Source organism: Phaethon aethereus (assembly GCF_964289735.1).
Source record: "Phaethon aethereus genome assembly, chromosome: Z".
In the NCBI taxonomy this organism is placed as follows: domain Eukaryota; kingdom Metazoa; phylum Chordata; class Aves; order Phaethontiformes; family Phaethontidae; genus Phaethon; species Phaethon aethereus.
The window spans coordinates 21,168,251-21,190,322 of NC_138577.1; the positions used below are offsets into that span (position 1 = coordinate 21,168,251).

Sequence of the window (22,072 nt, forward strand, 5' to 3'; positions counted from 1 at the left end):
CACAAGAAACCATTTCTATTTAGTTACAGTTGTGTATTTAACCTAGGTCTCTAGAAATATTTAGACAGATTCTGCACCACTATGTATGTGATACATAGAACAATACAGTCCCCTAGACAGGTCTCTGCTGATCCTAGCCTTTGAATGATTCAAGGCAATTTACACAAATTGGCATGTGATTCCCAGTGGGGACACTAAGATGACGTAAAATTACTTACAAGAATCATTAAATGCAGGGCCTAAGACTTTATGCTGGCACTTGACACAAGGTGGATTCCATTCATGCTTGCTACTTTAATGAAAATAAATATGGTGTTATTCTTCAGAGTTAGAATATTTTTCCTCTAGGGAAAGTAAGACAAGCTACTAATACTTCACATGATGGACTAATGGGGAAAATTGCTTTCTCTTGAAAAAATTGTACTATCTTTTGCCATGTTTCCACTGGAAGGAACACACATATTTTGAATTATTGAATGGGCTAAGCACATTTGATCACTTGCTTTCAAGGAAAAGAAGTCACAAGAATGAGCTCAGATAACCATTAGAAAAAGCCTTGCTGCTGTGCTTGTTCTCCCCAGACTCATGGCATTTCCACAGACAAGCTATCCCATCGGCTGCAACAGAAAAAAGCCTGCTCTGATGTGGACTCAGGGCTATATGCAGGACTCTCCCTTTGTGACCTGTAAAATAAAATATGTACAAAAAATTAAAAGATACATCACAATTCTGTACCAGTAATGCACTTTCACCATCCCCACCCACAGCACAGCTTGTTCGACTTTTACTCCAGCAGCTCAAAATGCTGCATAGGATGTGGGGAGCTAGCATTATCTATAGAATATTTTCTCATTAAGAAGAGCTGCAGGTAGTATTTTCTTATTAATGACCAGGCTTTAACTGCCAGGACTGCACCACATTGAGAAGACACCTCTGTCAAAGGAGAACGTTGAACCTGAACTCTTGTTTCTCTGGTGCATTTACAACATCAGTCCCATCCATGTTTGGTAATGTGTCTCACTGCTGAGCTCTCCCATCTGTCTGTGCACGCCTTGCAGACAGTTTGCAGCTGATCCAACAATCAAGAGACAGTGTCTCCAGCTGTTCAGCTATTACTGTTAAGGAGATCTTTTAACAGTGATCCCACTGAAAAATTTATTGGAATTGTATACTGAGTTTGTGGTTGTAGTAAACTTTGGGAGCCAGACACTGAAGCTCAGAAGCTACCCCAGTCTAGCAGCACAAACAACATACAAAACTCATTAATCTGGTTATATCTCCCTCAGTAGAAGCAACTGAATTTGAACTGAAGGCAGAGAGAGTCTGTTATTAAACTGAAACTGTTGAGATTTGTATTTGCCTCTGCTCTCCTGTATCACCTAGCACAATGTCAGTGCTACACAAATCCATAAGGTTTCTAGGCACACAGGGTCATAAAAAGCCTTCTTTCTCTAAGTTATTGGCCATTAGCTTCTCTGGTTGGATGAGTTACTGAAAATTCTGAGACATAGTGTATCTATCTCATCTAAAACAAACCAGACGAACTACATCTTAAAAGGATGTGTGAAGGTATGAAGGAAGGCTTGAGTGACCAATTCGAATGAATGTAGGTTACCTATGTCCTCCCATCATCTGTACCTAAGTTCTCAGTGAACACAGTGGAGATAGCCCTTCTCTACCTCAAAATAAGTTCACGAGGGTAAACATGGGAGGAACTGTAAAGCCCTCTGAAACTGTGGTACTTATCACAATGGTACCTGATGAAGATCCCTAGGACTGCTGTAGATGGACAGTCTGCCCTAACTTTGCGAAGCTGCTACAATGGCTTTCGGGAGCCACTGTGACTAAAAGCATTATCTGCTGTCCTGGTGCTGAGTAACATGTGTCCCACTTAAACTTGGTGACTAGAATTCTGACACCACCACTAAATCATTTCAGCAGAGATTCATTTTCAGGCTTTGCTCCTTTTCAAGTTATTGAAGTGTACATGATCTTTGTCAATATTTAAGACCATGAGTTTACAGTTTAGCAAATTCTTTACACTGTCTCCATTCAGTGTCTGTATCAATGTTGAACGAAGAGCTGTAGTCTTTGGAGGCACAACACTGACTGAAATCTGATTAATAGTTTCAGTCAAAAAGACTTGAAGGGGGATAGGGAGAAATCAGAAAAGTTAAAATTATCAATATCTGTATTCTGAGTGGAGAGGGCTAGGGTTTTATTTCATTGTTTCAAGATCACATTCAGATACTTTTAAAAGCAATTACATATTTTGTTTGCTTGTACGTTTTCTTTGATCTACAACAACTTTTCTAAAGGGAAGGCATTTACATTCAAAATTAATCTATTTTTTCTAGTAAATTATTCTAATAGTTCTATCAGAAGCATCTCAAAAATGGACTCAGTGCTATAAAAAGGTTACTATTACTATTCAGGTTCTGAATATGCCCAGTAACAGGCAAGCTCAATTACTAAACTACTCAACAGTAGCTGATGGTGCTTCATGGTTAGCTGAGGTCTTCGGCATTTTGCAGGAGGATTAAATAATGAGATTCAGTTACAACTTATCCGTTCATTTCTTTGGGTGTAAAACTCATGTGGTTAAGTGTGTCTGATGCTGATTTAGAATCATCTCACAATCATCCATCACAGCATTTTTTCTGAACACATTTTGATACATTGACAACTTCTTCCAACATTAAATTGCTTATAGTAAGGTAGTAAGAGTCATCATAAGCGGGAATATATCTGTGTAACAATTATCTGGTCTTTTTATTCATGAAAATTACTTTCTCTTGCAGACAAGTGAATTGAATAGGAAATGGGATGATAAGTAACCTCTCAGCTTCAGCAAATTACCAATGCATTTTACTTATATGGTAAGTGTTTTATACCATATGCTATTCTCAAAGGTGAGAGTAAATCTAGATTTCATTTCAAATAGTATAGTCAAGACTACAAAGATTTGAGAAACCTCAAGCTACAGTAGTTAAGACTAATGATAATGTCACTTTCCAGATCATTTCTCAGAACATCACAGGACATGACCTTAACAGCTATACATAAACGAGTAGGGATAAGGAATGAAAAGCAGCACTGACAAGCAGCATTACACAAGGATAATGTGTAACCAGATCCACATACGTCTCTGCTGCCCTCTCTCTTCCATCCATCTTTGTTTGACTCTCCTGTGCTTTCCTCTTATAGGCTAGTGTTGAAGCTAAGTCCCTGGTTCCACCCAAGCCCCTGGTTCCAAAGACAGCTGGGATTTAATAAATCACGAATTTAATAAATGCCTTCAAATGTAGCAATAGAGTACAAAAGTATTTGTAAATATCAGTTGTTAGGTTAAAAATCCAAAGCTTCTTTGGCCGTATTTTGTCAGTGAGTGTGAAAAAACAACCATACTTGTAAAAATGCAGCCAGTGTGCAAATAATTTGTTTTTTCTTTTAACTTTAGATGCTTCTATTGGATCACTTCAGTTAACACTGAAACAAATAAAACTTCATGGATAGGAGTGACAGAAAGCATCAGAAACAAGAAGGCTTAATACAAAGGAGCAACTTTTATATGTAGTGTAGCCCTACAGCTCCATGGACCAACACAGCACTGCAAGGAAACTTCACTTCCTCTAGCTGTCAGCATGGTACAAGGGAAACACGCTGCATTGCATTGTTTCACAGCCAAAATCATTCATTAAATTCCAGACAGCTCTAAGTAACACATGGAGATTTATCACAAACATCATTAGGAATGTTGGTTGTAGGATACTGGTTCATTATCCTTCCATGATGAGCTGCAAAATTAAGAGCCACATCGAGTTTGAGTTATCTAGAAGGTCATCAACCTAGAATGTATTGGAAGCAACCCGACATTAGCACACTCCGTCCACTCCTAGTCTACACTCCACTCCCTAGCCTTAGGGAGAAGTGGAAATCCATATCCAGGACCTGGAATGGCCTTAGAAATTATAGGAGAGAATCCCATCATTAATACCAAGGAATTTTACAGAAGCAACTTATACTATTATCTTAATAAGTCAACCTTTGCAACCCCATGCATTAGGATTGTGTGCGTGAATGCATGTGTATAGGCAGAGGGAGGATGTGTAGGGGACTGTTCTTTCAACTTATGTAAATGCATAAGGTATGCACTTGCAAAAACACACTGATTAGGCAGACAGTTAACTGAAGTAGTTCAAACTATTAACTGAAATACTTGCCATAGAGTTCTGATGATCTGATAAGCATGGGATACTTCCATATTTTCATCTGATTTCCAGGAAGGCCTTGTCCAGTCATTAGTTCAGTGGTTTTGGGTAACCAGAGCAAGGAACAAATCTATTGCAATTTAAAATTATGCTTTAGTTTTCAGAAAGGGTCAACATGCACCATTCAGTAGATTTTAAATGTTATCTGCAATGTTTAAACAAGCTACTGAGAAATAGTCCCAGCAGAGTATTTACTTGTTTAGAAGGATCATTTCATTCCTTACAACTCTTCAAAGTACAGTTGCCTTATTGTCCTATCTAAACACGGTAATAGCCTATCACTATAAAACCGACCAAAGCCCTTGAAACACATCCTCAGCTAACCTGTAATAGCTCCAGAAAAATCAACAGCTGTGCTGCTTTACTGCAGCTGAGAATCTGCTCCTCGGTCTCCTAATATTCAAACTCCAGAGACGGATGTTTGCCTGTCTGACTCTTACACCTCTTTTCACCCCAGCACTCTGGCAACTTTCCCTCCCCCTCAACATTCTCTCCACATCAAGAGTTTTGGCCAAAACTAGTATTGCCAATAAGGAAAAAATGATGATAAGCGTCTGGCTGCAAGACCACCTCCTCTTCAATCACTTCTGTGGGGAGATAGAAGTGGTGAATGAGAAACAAACTGCTTCTGAGTCCAGTCACACACTGCAGTGCCGAATGTAGCACAATTGCACATCCAGAGAAAATCCTGCTGTCTGACCGCAGAACCACCCTCGAAGTCAGTGGGAGTTTGCCAAATGAGCACAGCAATACAAGAAGAGCATAGCTTAAGTATGCAGACATTTCATCATTTCACCTGAGAATCTGTGGCTGCACTTTGGATTATTTTCTCACAATTTATGTCCCAGACACGCAAAATTCCATCTTTCATTCCACCCCCTGTAGCAAGGACTTTGGACTGCCAAGGACACCAGTTCACAGCCTTAAAAAAAAAAAAAAAAGAAAGCAGATGCCAGAATAGACTAGGAGGTTAGCTGAAAAAACAGTAGATTTTGCTTAAAAGCTTAATTGGAAAAATCAGCTGCAACAAGCATCCAGAATGTCTCTTTGCATTTTTTCACCCTACACCATGCTCTTCCTCCATATACACACAGAGCAATGTAGAATCTCAAAACTCCAAATGCTGCTTCCTTTGCCATTGTTTCACAGTAGCCTACACTGTCCCACATATGCTCATAAAACTCCAGTTTCTCTGCTTACCCTTCATAGGCCACAGATTCACACCTCAGTACCAGAAGAACCCAGCAGGATACCATCTTACTGCCTAAGCCAAGCCATCACAGAAGCCTAGGCAACATGACTCACAGGTCTTACAAGAGACCTGGTTTCTTCTGAGATATTTCCAGGATATGCTTAAGGCCTAGACTCTACCTGAAGACAAGCTACTAAGAACTGAATTCCACCTATTTCAGCAACCTCCTCCAACTCTTTAACACCAGTGCTTCAGACCAGTCTCAGATCTTTCTGAGAGGATAAACAGCTTATAAATATTGGACTCTCCTGCTTCTTATTTCTGATACCTATCCTCTCTCCTGCACAGACTGGGACTTCATAGAGATGAATAATCTAAGTTGTCTCATTTCCAGTTCCTTACTTCGGATTCTTTGCTACCAGCAATGACATGAAAATATAGGTAGGAAGACTATTTAAAATAATTTCAGCAGAGAGAAGTTTCCCAAACTCCAAAAAATCGAAAGATCTTGTTTGTTAACTTGTACGTATTGCACCACCAAAGTTTTCTGTACAAAACAGAGGAGAAGGCTGTAAATTTTATTTCTATTTGGCAGTATATTTACAAAGGCTACTACTACTCCAGGAAAATTTCCTGATCAAAGCCCTTACAAACTTATCTGTGACTTGGAATGAGGAGAACTGGTCTTAAAATTAACTGCATCACAGTCAAGAGAGAAGAAACTAGTAGAAATCAGTGAGATAATTTTAAAAATTCCCTAACTGTCCACATCAACAATGCGATTTCATGAGAGCAAATACAGAAAAGCTATAAAGATATTCCTTCTCCATATACCTTAACTGCTGAGGGATGAGGTATGGTTTTCAGTGGGTATGACTGCAGTTTCACACCAGGGTCATTAGGCCAGATATTCAATATACCATCACTAGACCCACTTGCCAGCAACTGGTTGGTTAGTGACCATTTCAGGCTGCAAATGCTCTGTTTGTTTTGGCAGAAAGTCCCAACATGGTGCTGAGGAACCCGAACATCATGATGATGAATAGATCCTAGTCGTGAACCACTGTAGATGAAAAAAGACAGCATGGGTTTAATGTTAAAGACAACAAGCTACATCATCACACTGATGTTTCTTCAGTGGTTTCAGAAGCAAACCACATCAGAGTGAAATAAGTCTGCAGAACAACAGTATTTCATTAAAAGGAAACACAAACCAACTATCAAAAGCACACCCTGACTGGAGAGGTGGCTGACAACAGAAATGAGACAAGCAGCTGCTCATTTCAAGCAGGCAGAATACCTGTTCTCTCTCATGTTTTTAATTTCCCTGAAGATATATTGCATTGTATGCCACTAATCTGCACCCTGTTCAACTGTCAAGCCATTTAATGTAAACTCTTTCCTGTTCTTCATGAAAAATAGTTTTGCAAGATGATTTTTGCCAACGCCAGATATGACTCCATGCCCAACAAACAGGCAGTGTAAACCTGCATTACTCTGGGGAAGGGCTTGGTAGCAAGTAAGAGTGTTCTTTGGTTCTGTCCCTCCCCTTGCACCCTTTCTCTCCCACTTCCAGGCTTAAAGAAAATCTGCATAGCTGGACACTTTTGCACTAATTGCCTGTTAGGAAATGGACATGTGGTTCTAAAACCAGTATCATCAGTCTACCAAAGGAGGGAAGAAAGCCTGGAAGCATAGAGAGCTGAACTGAAAATATTGAAAATAACTTGCAGCGCATTTTCTTTTCCTGCGTTTCAAAGGATATTACCTACATTAAATCTACAACAAAACAGAAGAGTTTCCTGCTGGAAATTCACAGTTCCAACTACTCTGATGACACTGAAAGAATCAGCTAGTTCAATACCTTCTTTCTGGATATCTGAGAAACAGATATCTGACAATACTGCAATAGACTAATTTAGGGCAATAATGACTGCAGACTTTCCTGTATTGGCTCTTAAAGATTTTTCATATGTAGGTTGAGTGATTTGGAAGCTCTAAAAATGCACACACAAAACTGTCTGATTGCAAGAAACGTCATCCTATTGTGCTTGTATTATGGACCTGCCAAGCTCGAAGTTCACAAAAGCATGAAATGTTCCAACCAAGCAGCGTTCCAGTGAATATTAAGCACATCTTTACGGAAAATATCCATGAAGATGCATGGGAATATGTGAATTATATGCAAAGGCATCATCATTTGCCCCCTGAAGATTTATATAGATTTTTCCTACTAAATAATAAGCAGAAAATCTAACCAAGAAAAACAGAACTGAATTGCCAGTGTTGGCAATATTAAGGTTTTCAGTAATTCTAGTGGTATGAGTGGGAAGGAACTGGGAATCCTGGTTGAAAGGACATTTTTCCATGTGGCATAAAAAGAAACCAGGATTATTTCCTTTTGACAGAGAAGATGGCACCTGTTTTGCTAAAGACAAAGAGAAACAAGCAAAATTTTTGTGATGGGATAATTTAAGGTATTGAAATTTGCTCATGATGATGTGTTGTTGGACTATTTTTAACCACATAAATTAATATGTAATCCCCTAATCACCACATACCAATTGTCCACAGCAAAGTGTACTGTAAGAATGCTGCTCTTATTTTAGTAACAATGAGTACTAACTCCACGTCTTTTTTTCTACTTATACAGATATTTTAATTCTCCCCTATCGTTAGAATGAACGATATTCATTTCAAACCTCGCAAGAGAAATAAATGTTATCTCAACTTAATCTGTCAGCCATAACTGTAGTTCACAGGTCCATGCTGAATTTTACCATCAATTTCTGCTCAGACAGATCTGTAATTTAAGTTTCTGTTGTTTTCACTCTTTTGACCAAGCTGAAATGCAAATTGAAACTAATGCTTACTGTAATAAGGTTATGCTACTTGACATTCACAGGATGGTCTGGTTACACCCTTGCCATTTAACCCACCCACCATACCTACACCAGCAACAGCATTTTATTAACTGGCTGTTCAGCTGGCATCCTTGTACCTCACTCCACTCAGCAGACTTAATACAATCAAAAGCCAGAGCATCTTGAGAAATCAAAATAACACTACCTCTAGTGTTTCTATCCAGAGATACTAGTTTCATTTTAACAGTCAAGTCAGTCCACCCTTGTTGTTATTTCTGCATTTAAGTAAGAAGACTATCACATGGTTTTAAAATCATAGAAGCATCCATCATAAACAAGTCTCCCCTCAGACCCTTCAAGTCTGAGTCAAAGATGTGAAACAGAAAACAGGAAGGGAAAAAAACACAAAAGAGTACAGTTGATATTTCTCATCTGAGTCTCTATATTGAAATGATTCATAAATTTAAAATATTCACTAGCTAGTGTAAAATTCATCCTGCCAAAGCGAAGATCAACCACTTCAACACTCCTTGGGTTGTGGAAAACAATGAGCTGACTTTCCCTTGTAGATACACAGCTAGAGGGCTGTGCAAATCTAACAGCTGTGTTTCATCTGTGCATCTGAAAAGACAGATGCCATCTTGGTATCAATGGAGGGGCAGTCCAAAGTACATGCCCTCTCTCTGGCACTGGTCTATGATGTTTGGAGTCCAGACCCACTGGAGACATCCCCACTTCAAGCTCAGGCTTTGCACAAAAACAGAGCCACAGCCTCCACATCCTACTGAAATTCTGCAAGTGGTGACAGCTTTCTGTAAGGAGAATAAGAAACAAACTAAAGAGGCAGGCTAAATCCCATTTGGCTGCTTTCCTGCCATACTGTAAATCTACATGTGATTTCTGAGACAGACATTAGTAGAGGGAGAGGATAAATCACCTCTGAGCAAAGCCAATGAAAACAGCTAAAATGAATGGGACATTTGTCGAAGTAAATGCAGTAAGGCTCTTTCTGAGAATATACTATACCACTCACCTGCTCAGAATATAATGATTCCAGCTCAAAGCTCCAACTACAGACAGGTGACCAAACATATTTCTCAACCTCTTTTTGGTTTCAATGTCCCACAGCTGCCAATCCAAAACAAAGAAGAAATACAAATTTAACAACAAAAAGAAAAAAAAAATTTTTTTTCTCTTAATTTGTTTCAAATAAGCCACTGCCCAGTTCTGATTTGATATATGGACAACCTCAAGACCATTTATTTCACAAGTAGGACAAGAAGGAGTATTTCCAAATTTTGTCACTTATATCAATGATGGTGAAGTCAGAAAGGATTGAAGGGAATGCACATCTCTTGAGTTTAAAGCTGTTTGTTTACATGTCAGTATTTGGAGTCCATACTTGAAAGCACTAGCCTTCAGTTACCTTCAGATTGCTGACTTAGGACTGCAGCAGATAGGTCCCCATATTATCTAGCATCTCAGCTGAAGTCCCACAAAAATCTTTCGATAATAGGACTGTCCTATAACAGCAGGCTCAGAGGTATATGTATAATCAGACTGTAGTCAAATTCTCATGTGTGAATCCATGAGAGTTTTGGCTTGAGTTCTCAAGGTATTGATCACTAGAGTGATCTTAGCAAGAGAGATAGCAAGAAAAAATAGCCTGTGCTGAGTAAAATAATTTAATGAAAGACTTTCTCTTACTGGTGGAAAAAAAATCTGGTTGTTTCTGGACAATGGAATCATTAATTCAGTCATCAGCTTTTTAGCGGCTTCAGATGCTCCATCACATATAGATAACATTGTATGTCACCAAGCCATTCAGTAAGATGCAGCATGATACAGGCAAGTGCTACATATTGCCTCCATCAGAGCTTTTCTGGAGTTTAGCCAATCCTTTTCATTTGTTTCCATTAAAAAAAATATCAGTGTCAAATTGTCCTGTTGCCACTTTAGCTAGAAATGGAGAAAGACTAAAAAAGTAAATTATCTAGTACTTGCACTTCTCCATCGCTGGTACCAATTGCAAGGCAAGTTCCTTCTTCTATCCAAGCCAAAGATGAAATGTATTTGGAACTGGAATTCAAATCAATGCTTTCAAAGGCTTGAAGAGTTCCTCCATTCCAGATGTGTGCAGCAGGTCCTACAGCAATAGCAATGAGATTTTCAGGGCTCCAGTCCAGGATGTTTAGATCTAGAAGAAAGCTACAAAAAATTACTGCAAAAAAAGTTGTAGGTAATAGGATGAGGTGAGTGAGAATATGGTTTGGGGGAGAGAGGCTTTTTTTTTTTAATATGTATGGAAAAACTTCAAGAGAATGCTTCTATGAAACCATTACTAGCAAGTATTCCTCTTACACGAAGGAGAGTATCTCTAACAAGCCAAAGTCTTCATAAGGCCAATCTCCACAAAAGCAATGGTATGTTTGCACAGCAGGATCTGACTTATGGCTTCCTCACCAGAGTTTTTTAATCTATCATCCTGCATTTTGGATCACCACATCACTCATTTTGATCTCTGCCACCAGAAATGAGGCTCCTCCACCAACAGCTACAGTTTCAAAAACACCCTTATTCCAAAGTAATTCTTGTTATTGAGAAAGACATAGGAGAGAGTCTATATGCCACAGTCTGTCCTACATCCTTCGGTTAATGATAACATTTACCCTGCATATGACAGGAATGAAAAATGAGGAAAGGAATTAGGGAAATTCCGCTCCTTACCTTCAGAGCTTGCTCAGCAAGTGTATGATGGAAATACTGTTTCCACTGCCCTGATTGCACTTGCAGATCTTAGCAAAGCAAGTTACTACAGTGATTACCCTCAGAACAGCCTGCTATGCCACATAGGCCAGAAGTAGTTGGTACACAACGTTTAATACCAACCCAGGACATTCTCCCATATCAAGGGAAATCCTCAGCTGTCCATTTAGGGTAGCTTACAAGTCATTTTGCATGACCCTTGAGCACAGAAGATTGTTACCATAGGCCAAGGTCTGACATCATTATTTTGGTAACTAAAATCACTCTGGATAACAGCTGAATCCATCAGTCAGCTCTTTGACTACAGTCCTAGTTGTTGCTGCCAGAAATAAGTATTAAGAAATCACTTCCAAAAACTGTTGTTAGTTCTGTTAGTCTTGGGTCACACCTTGTGCACAATCAGCGTAAATCATACACACAAACCTTTGTCCTGTTCTTAGATATGCATGAACACCTGTAAGGATATGTTGAAAAAACCTCCAAACACTTGCAAACACAGAGTTCAGCAGAACTTATGAAAAGTTAAAACATGTATTTGCTACTGTAGACCAGAGATCCATGTGTAACTTGCACAAGTTTAATTTTTGCCTGTGCACCACCAAAGACATAAGTGAGAATTTAGTTCAGAAGCTATCTATCATCCAAACCATAAACAATGTCACTGATGTCTCCCAAAATAAGAGATTTCAAAGTCTCCTCAATAAAGTTGCTGCTGTGTTGACTGGCTGATAGATATCCAAGGCTGACAGCTGAAACGTTCAGCATAATTAAGTGGAGGTAAGTATACTGGTGTGATTTGAAAGTTGTATTGAGATCTATAGATGAAGAAAACTGCATCAGAGTTAGGTAGTACTGATTCTAGGGTTTCATCAGTCACGGGCAGGCAGTTTTCAAAGATGGATCCTTGTAAGAAAAATGACATCATGCACATGTCCTGCAGAGTTTCCATTTTACATGAAGGGGACTCACCTTCACCATCTTTCTTGAAACATACATAAGAATTCCCAATCTCTGCACAAACCACCACACAGGATAAATGAACTTACAGTAATCATTCCGCAAGCCAGTAATATGAAACCTGACTTCTGGCTCCAATGGTAAGGAAGGCTTCATGACGGTAACAGCTCTAAACTCATTCTGGGTCTCCTCTCGGCATCCTGTATTTGAAGATTCAGCATGCACAAATCAGTAATGCAAAACACCACCAGTTTTTCTCAGGCCTAAGCCTTTCACATTCTCACTATATTTGTCTCTCCATGGTCCAGAGGAGACCAGAAGGGTCTAATTTATCCTGGGTACACTCAAAACACTAGACACACTAAACTAGGTGAAAGCCACCTTTTACCACCTCTTTCAGACCTCCATGGATTTAGTTAGCTAGAACAGAGAATAGGGTCCAATGTATTTTGATTAAATTTTACCACAGCTCAATATAGAACATGTATTTTTTTGTCTTTCACCTTAGTTTTCTGTCAAAAGTTGTTAGTAGCAGAATGTTTCTTATGTGCTCTCCCACTTCAAAAACCCCCTCATACAGCAATTAACTTTTTTGCTTTCTGGTGTTAATTTCCAACCAAAAGGTGTCCCCTATCAATAACTAACCACAGGAAAAGGTTTTTAAAGCACCACAGGAAAAGGTTTTTAAAGCACTTTAACCACAGCACACTAAGCTTGTGACAGCACATAAGTGAGAAACAAAAGCAAATACAGCTATGAGAAAGAAGAATAATCATCCTTTGTGGTCATTGTCTACATTATGCTGCAAGGACTCCTAAACATCATAGGAAAAAAGCCATATCCTTAGCCCTATTAATGTTAAATGTTAAGATGTTTATGTGTAACAAATTATGTTGCTGTAACGTGCAGAGCAGAAAGCTGGAGATTCACATTTCTGCACTCTTTTTTACTCTATTTTTACTTTTTTTTCTGAATTATCTCCGGAGAGGAGTATTTGGAATGAACATCAAAAGTTTCAGGGGCAGAAGACATTACTTATCTCTACAACAAACCTTCTCTGTTCAAAAAAATTCAACACTTAAAAAGTTCTTGTACTCTGTAACTTAAATATACACATAAACAACCTATATGGAAGTCCGAGGACAAATTGTGGAGAACTTATTTCACACAGTCCTTCCCCACTCTGTCCTCAATCTTCTCCCCTAATCTAAAATTCATTTCTGCCAGACAACACATCTTTCCCCTCTCATCTGTGGTACTCCCTCTCTCTAAAAATAAAGACTGAAAATAAGAAAGAAGCAGGCCACAGTGATTTTATTCTGTATCTAAAATTTTGTGGAGTTAAACAATCAAGCAGGCTTGCAGGAACAACTTTCTCAGACCTGCCCAATGGGGTATATAACACTGCATTTTAACCCTAAAAAGGTCTAGTATCACTGAAATGAGATTTCTCTGTACAGAAAAAAAATCTGTATTTCTAATATCTAGATTTTTGGTTCTTTTTTGAAAACTTTACCAAACCTTTCTGAACCCAGACAAGTATGATAATTCAGGAAAACTAAGGCACTTAATTGTAACAGTTGGATGAATGGCCACACTTCTGAAACGCTCTGAAAATGTTTTTCTTTTTTAACATTGGTAGCTGGTATTGAGCAGTGAGATATAAATGATGAAATCATCTCTGTAACTAATTTCAGATTTCTCTTCTTTCATGAGTAATTCATCTACCCCAAATTCATACTGATCACGCTTTCAGCTCTATTCATGTACTTCATCGACACATGACTATGCATAACAGGCTTTTTAATTAGTGGAAATTAAGCTTCATTACACCATTTTGTGTTATTTTGCCTGGGTACTAGCAGATATCACGGACTTTTGATAGGATTTCAGCTCTCTCATGCTTGTGTCACTTCTCAAAATGAGACTCAGGAAGTGGTTTAGTAGTCAGTACTGTCACACCAGACCATTTGATCAACAAGTAGGTGGGTGGAATAAAACCTGGTAATCCCGATACCTGTATTCATTTGTCCTCAAGAAAAAAAACACTGTGACTAATCCCTATACTGTTGCTATTGACTGCTGTGAAATAAGTCTTACTTGCATGGAGAAGAGCAATAAAGGAATATATAAGTCTATCACAGAGCCCCCAACTTCTATAGAAGCTGAACTCCAGATTCATGAAGAAGCTGTTTCTCATTGTTTTTACATGAGCATGAATCAAGCCCTGACTGGCAAGAACTCATCACACAGAGAAACAGCCAGATCACCAAAACAAATCATCTGTCCAAGGCGGAACACAACAAAATATTGGTCTGGTATTTAATGAACTGCCTCATACTCAAATAACTCTGGGAATATCTGTATTATTTCACAGGTTAGCTCTTCACATCCCACCTGTTTTCCAATTGCCTCACCATTCATTCTGCCTTATGCTCATTCATTCCTAGCATATGTTTGGAGCAAATTAACCAACTCCCCTGCAGATGAAACCCGAGGCAGTGCTAGGGACAGTTTGCTCCAGCTACCCTTCCCTACAGGTAGGAGCAACAAGATCCCACCATCTCTGCATGTGTTGCGCTCCCATCTACCCAACAGTCCATACCATAGAATCATAGAATCACAGAATCATTACGGTTGGAAAAGACCTTTAAGATCATCAAGTCCAATGTTAACGCAACACCACCATGCCCACTAAACTAAGTGCCACATCTACACGTTTTTTGAACACTTCCAGTGATGGTGACTCCACCACTACCCTGGGTAGCCTGTTCTAATGTTTCACCACTCTCTCAGTAAAGATATTTTTCCTAATATCTAGTCTAAACCTCCCCTAGCACAACTTGAGGCCATTTCCTCTTGTCCTATCACTAGTTACTTTGGAGAAGAGACCAACACCCACTTCACTACAACCTCCTTTCAGATAGCTGTAGAGAGTGATAAGGTCTCCCCTCAGCCTCCTCTTCTCCACGCTAAACAGCCCCAGTTCCCTCAGCCGCTCCTCATAATACTTGAGGAGCCCAAAACTGAACACAATATTTGAGATGCAGCCTCCCCAGTGCCAAGTACAGGGGCATGATCACCTCCCTACTCCTGCTGGAACCACTATTTCTGATACAGGCCAGGATGCTGTTGATATGATACATAACCTGTGCCTATTCTGCAGCACAACCTCACGTTATTTGTAGGGTTCTGAAACTGAAGAGCCGAAAGGAAATTAATGCTTTACGGCCACCAGTGCATCAGATGGGGCCCAAAGCAGAGACAGATAAAACGCTAGGGCTTAACCACACTGGAAAACGTGAAATACTATCTCTTCACAGGAGGTGGGAACTCTAGAAGTTGCAGTGTAGACCGCAGCCACTTCATTATTCTGTAACACTTGCTGGAACAGGTCAATGCACTTGCTTTTCCAGTACAGATGCAGCCTGCTGTATCTTAGTGTTCAGTGTGCATGAGAATATTTTCTATATTGGAACATACCTTTCCAGACGCAATTGATATTTTCACACACCTTCATGTCACCACTTTCTGCAATGCTATATCCAACCTCCTGGAACACTGGAGGCCAAGAAGGACATTTCTGCCAATACAGTCGAGTGAGAACATGAATGAATGAAGAAATCTGTCGAAAAACCTATTTAAGCATCATGGATAACACAAGTCCCATCAAAAGGCTCAACTCTCATTACATAAAAGCCTCAAAAACAGGTTGTCTCTTGGGTGGGAGATCAGTAACAAATACAGAATGCTAGTGTCCAGATCATGTGCTCTAACTTGAGCCTCCATCTTTCCTTCCATAAAACACAAATTCACTGCTAATGATCACAGAAACTTTAACAAAGCTGTTTGAACAGGGCCATCCTACTAGTGGAAGAGGTCCCAGATACTGTACATCTGTAGATACTACCACAGGTCACCTACCAAACCTTAGTGCCCTCTTGTGCTCTTATGAATTGGCATTTGTGCTAATTTTACCAGCATACAATGCCATGTTTTCTGCATGCAGATAGTAAGTCTGATGCCTCAGGCTTGCTCTATGAGGGAAGATCAGTTTTGTGGTGCATACACTAGAGAGCCACTGATTCCAGTGTAAGACTTACTGGATGTCAGAGTCCTCTCTCAAACCAGGGTCCCAGAGCCTGACTCCATGATCCCATTCCTTAAACCAGTATTACAATACGAAACTGAAAATATATACAAGGTGTCTCAGAGGAATATTATTATTTTAATTGCATTATCATTTCCTTGGGTGTCAAAGAAACAGATGATGCAGCAGACAAAGATAAGAAAAGGGAGATCTGAATTGTTACTGGAACTTTTTTCTACAAAAAATTATCTTGGCCCTTCAGCCAAGATTCAGGCAAAGGCTCGGAGCAGCTCACACAGGGTATGAAACTCTTCACCAATCCCTAGTAATATGCATTTCTTCACAATATTCACTAATTTGAATTCTCTGATGCCAGTCGTTTGTTTGGTCTGTAATTCTTTATTTACAGTCAGGTGGAAATGCAGCTCATGTTTTCACCAGCCACTCGGGATCAGTATGTTCTTCCTCAATGTGTGTGAAATCTTATCCTTCCAAGCACACACAGTGTTACCCTTCTTCAAAACCCTATTGCAATCATGATAAGAAATGTCTTACAACAACATAGCTGGAAAAAAAGTGTTCCTCCACTGCTGCTCTACAGCAGACTTTCAGCTTTGAGAGGCAGTTTCTGTATGATTTATAGAGACAACTTGGCAGAAAGCTAATCAGATTGTTTGGATCTGTGTCTCTCCAAAATAAGTGCAGACATTTCTGTGGAAAAGCGATTGTGTACACAAGGAAGTAATCTTTTGGCCCACAAAGAGACCACACATATTCACTGGAATGTGAGAAGACTTTATTTTCAATGCATCCCATCCCTTTATGCTACCAGGCACCACAAATTAAATACTCATTAATTACTATATCTAAGAAGATTAATAGACTTTCATATAGTTTTAGCCAAGACCTACTTCCAAATGATTCTAGGAAAAACTTGGGTTTTGGTCGTCTCACAATGTTATCTCAAAGACCCCTACATCACACTTTTAGGAAATGGCTGTGGTCCTTGATGTAGAACACTGAATATCTTAGTTCTAATTCAACTTCTTCATGTAAATTACAGTGAAATTCTATGTAAGTCACTTCACTGTAGAAATGAAAGACTGGCACATGGAAGACTGACATACAGTTCATATTAGGACCAGTACTCTTTAATATCTTCATCTACAACATAGACAGTGGGATCAAGCGCACCCTCAGCCAGTTTGCAGATGACACCAAGCTGACTGGCATGGTTGACACACCCGAGGGATGGGATGCCATCCAGAGGGACCTGGACAAGCTTGAGGAATGGACCCATATGAACCTCATGAGGTTCAACAAGGCCAAGGGCAGGGTCCTGCACTTGCATCAGAGCAACCCCCAGTATCAAGACAGGCTGGGGGATGAAGGGGTTGAGAGCAGCCCTGCCAAGAAGGACTTGGGGGTACCGAAGGATGAAAAGCTGGACATGAGCCAGCAACGTACACTTGTAGCCCAGAAGGCCAACTGTATCCAGGGCTGCATCCAAAGCAGCATGGCCAGCAGGTTGAGGGAGGTGATTCTGCTCCTCTGCTCTGCTGAGACCCCGCCTGGAGTCCTGCATCCAGCTGTGGAGCCCTCAGCACAGGAAAGACATGGACTTGTTGGAGCAGGTCCAGAGGAGGGCCACAAAAATGGTCAGAGGGCTGGAACACCTATCCTATGAGGAAAGGCTGAGAGAGTTTCTGTTGTTCAGCCTGGAGAAGAGAAGGCTCCAGGGAGACCTTCTTGCAGCCTTCCAGTACTTAAAGGGGGACAATAAGAAAGATGGGCACAGACTTGTTAGCAGGGCCTATTGCAATCAGACAAGGGGTTATGGGTTTAAACTAAAAGCAGGTAGATTTGGACTAGACATAAGGAAGAAACTTTTCACAATGAGGGTGGTGAAACACTGGCACAGGCTGCCCAGAGAGGTGGTAGATGCCCCATCCCTGGAAACATTCCAGGTCAGGTTGGACAGGGCTCTGAGCAACCTGATCTAGTTGCAGATGTCCCTGCTCATTGCAGGGGGTTTGGACTATATGACCTTTAAAGGTCACTTCCAACTCAAACCATTCTATGACCCTATGACTAAAACTGAAGACAATGACATGTACTCATCTTTTAAAAGACATTACATTTTAAGGAAGGAAGAATGTATTACATACATTACTTCACAGAAAGTTCTTACAATCTCACAAAAGTTTTATTAAATTTCTCTTGTGTGGTAGATTCAGCTAAGCTTACTAACCCCACTGAGTTGTGTATTTTAACAATTCTAAAATTCACAAACTCTCCAGACCATGTAAGGGGGCAGGAAGGAATAAAGCACTGGTGTTGAAAGGAGTATTTTCCAGACTATTTTGTTTATTTAGAAAGGAAATTGATTGCCCTGAGGAAGTGGTTTCCCCAAATGATGTAGAAGCATGGTCTTTTTGCAACATTCAATGACCTTCAAGAATACAATTATTACAAGATATCAATCAACAAGCCTGTTAGCCCACCTGTCCTGACACTACCTCCTTTACTGCAGGTTGAGCCTGATATCCTCACAGAAATTTCTGTAACATTAATTAAGGATTATAAACCACTAGAAGCAGGAACACTGAGTATGCATCCTTACTCAACAGCTATGATCAAAAGAGTAATCATGTGAAAACAGCTATCAACATCTTCAGTACTGACCTTGCAACTGGTGCAATCAAGGAAAAGAGAGCACAAGAAAAAGCGTGGTCACTGACTAAGAGTTTACAACTTAATATATGAACAGTCACACTTAGCACTAAAATAGAGAGGTGTTTTTGAGTGTAATGTTATGGTAATAACTTTTACTAATACAGACAAGTATCACCATGCTTCACAGAGAATTCAATTTTCAAGAAGCTAGTAAACAGAAACAGGTGGGTCACTGGAGCATAGGTTTATTTAAGATGACTAAAAAGCAATGGATAATGCCTAAAAAGAAAAAAAAAAATGGTGTGTCTCAGTGTCCACTAGGAAAAATGAAGGAATAAAATATACATCATTAAAAAACAACACCTAAATGGGAAGTGAACTCAAGTCTGTTTTGCATGTTAGGCAGATGCCATGTGTTCTTTCATCCTTGGCCAAGAATCTGACCTATTGCCATGACAAAAAAAATTTATTCTCAGAAAGCTACTTTTTGGCAAATTTTTCATAGCACCTCACGTGTCACCTGTCTACATGACAAAATGAACAGCTACATCCTGCACAGATGAAGAAATTATCTTTTTCACACATAGTGGTTATTAAAGCAAGTGGAAACTGAGTCATTCATGCTTTTCATGTGTTTTTTTGGTTTGGTTTGGGGTTGGTTTGTTTGTTTTTACAATATATGTTTTCCCTCAGAGGTAACAAACATTATTTTCAGGGCTTCATTAGCTTAGTTTCTATTTTAGTTTGCATGGATGACAGCCTGGAGGTAGGAGAGAGAAGCTGAATCAAATAAATGACAAAGCAATTTCTCCTGACATTTCTCTAGAAGACATTTCCTAAATGGACTTCCTCTTGTTACTGTTCTCCATGTCAATGAGGTAGTATTCACTTAACAGATTCCAAGCCAAAGATAAGGTAAAAAGAACACCTCAGGAAAGCAAATTCCCCACCTGTGCATTTGAATGTTGCATTACTCACCTGTTTCTTTTCCGTTTCATCTCTCCTGTTATTCCTCCCTTCCAAGCCTGCTGCAGCATGATTGCTCAGTAGAGTCTTCATGGAGAGTTTCTTAGGCACCAAAGGTGTCACTGGAAAAACAATGTTTATGGAAATAATACCTATAAAAACCATACACAGGGATGTTTGTCAAGTAGAAGTTATATATAGTTATATATATTTCAGAATAGCACTGATTTCATAGTAGCAGTACTCCAAAAGCAGATGTGACACACTAAGTGGAACAATGCAAACACCAACATTTGAACTAGTCATCCTGCTTTCCTTTTTTTGTCAGTGAAGAGAAAGAGACATTTCTACAGAGCTATTCATCTTATCTAAAAGAGTTGTCTAAAAAAAGGTCAGCTTGATCATTACTATTACAGCTGATATCCAGCCTTAGATTTATTGACTGGTTACACAGGATCCTACCCCATAGGAAACAATATCTGACTTCCCAGAACCATACGTTTTTTTCACCACTGCTAGTAGAGACAGCATGCAGGACTTTCTGTTGTAGAAATTTAAGTAGGGAAGATTTCACCTTGTTTTTGAACCTGTGTTTCCTAGAGCTGAGCATGTATTATTGAACAGCTCTGGTATTCTGCTCAGCAGAAGACAGAATTGCATTTTCTAACAGCCATAGCATTGTAACAACACATCCCTGAACAATAAGCAGTATCTTTTATTTGCCCTCTAAAGATTTCAATTACTAATCAGGAAATGAGCCTTGTCTAGTTCCTTAGATTTTCCAGGAAGCTTTTCTTCTACGTGCAGCTTGTAAACCCTTCCCCATTTTCCCCTAGCACTGCTGGAAGTAAGAGTGAGTTCAGTGGCTCATTTCACCTTTCCTCAGCTGCCTCTGTTGCTGATGGAGAGAAACAGCCTCCTCTAGAGTCAATTCTTCTCCAGATCATGTTGGAGTCTGAAAGTTTGATCTGTGCTCTGAATGGCCCTCAAATAAGTCTCTCCCTTAGGTGAGTTGAGTGTGAGTGTCCCTTGGTCACCATCCCTTTGTTAATACCTGTGCCTTACACATTGAAGGAGAAGCAATGACAGAGGGCAAGCTTTGCCTTCAGTGAGCGTACACTATACCACATTCAGGCATGCAGACTGGTCCAAGTTCTGAAGTTATGGCCTGGCTTGCGGTAGCTGTGCGTTAAGGAAAAGAACCCAAGATGAAGGGGAGAGGCCTGTACAAATTCTCCTGCTCTCCTGTCAGTTACTGTTAACTATTCTAGATATGAAAATGCAGCAACAAACCCTGTGCACTGTTACAGCCCAGTGCAACTTCAAACCAGCCCATTACAGCCCCCTCATAGAGGAGAAAAGACTGGTCTGCAACAGGACCCCAAATTGGCTGGGGATGAGACTTTCTTTTCTCTCTTTCCTTTCACCTCGCCTTTGATGGCAGCTGCCTGTATGACCTGCTATCTGCACACTGGTAACAGGAACCTTGTGCCCAGCTTTCCACTCATGACAGCAGTGTACTCCTGCAAGGGTGCTGGCCCCGAGCTTTCCCTGCCTGTGAAGGCCTGCACAGACTGCTGCTGCTGCACACTGCCATACCAAGAGCCCCTGACAACTGGGACCCAGGGGAACACTAACCTACACTTTACACTAATTCCCCGCTCCTGGTTATTTCAGAAGTCCCAGCATGATGATGCCATCCTCTATAGCAAAATGTTCCTTTGCAGCCGGTCAGACCTGGAGCCTTCCCAGGTGTCCTGGTGGGCTGAGGCACGCCGGTGGCACAAAGATCGGTCACACAGCAGGCCCGGCACGGCGCCTCTGCGCCCCTTCTCGCGTGCAGCTGCTGCCATCTTGTGACGATAGGGCTGCTCGCCACCCGAGCCCTGGCCGCCAGCTTCCTCTTAATGGAGCTCTTAAACCTGGAGTAGGCGGTCTTTTCTGAGGCTGGGACCTGCACAGGAGGAAGGAGACAAAACACCACAATTAGTCATGTCTTCGTATCTTTCTGCCCCTTCACGCTGTTTCAAGTTTTCTTCTGCCATGCCGCATGGGCTCAGCCCACCTCAGAGCAGCAGGCCATGGAAATGGCTGTTGTGCTGAGGATGGCTCTAGCAGTCAGTCATCTGGCTGGAGAAAGTTTTTCTCTGTCCCACGTGCTGTAAAAGAGTTTTACAAACAAAGCTGCCTGTGATCCCACAGCAGCTGAGAGGCAGGACAGAGGCTATAAACTGGGTGTCTTCTGCCATATAACACGTCTACCTAAAGCTGGCCCCAAACTGCTTCTCCA

At 40.4% G+C, this 22,072-nt stretch overlaps 1 protein-coding gene across 1 annotated transcript; it reads right to left on the reverse strand.

Moving 5' to 3' along the window:
• Nucleotides 1-519: 519 nt before the first annotated feature.
• Nucleotides 520-21,865, reverse strand: CDC20B (cell division cycle 20B; the record flags this gene model as incomplete). The annotated part of the gene is made up of 11 exons (XM_082013761.1): nt 520-683; nt 4,224-4,341; nt 5,068-5,193; nt 6,298-6,526; nt 9,361-9,455; nt 10,328-10,524; nt 12,140-12,250; nt 15,534-15,687; nt 19,795-19,934; nt 21,520-21,736; nt 21,848-21,865. The coding sequence occupies 11 exons, from the start codon at nt 21,863-21,865 to the stop codon at nt 520-522; spliced, it is 1,569 nt and encodes a 522-aa protein (XP_081869887.1).
• Between the last annotated feature and the right edge of the window lie 207 nt (nt 21,866-22,072).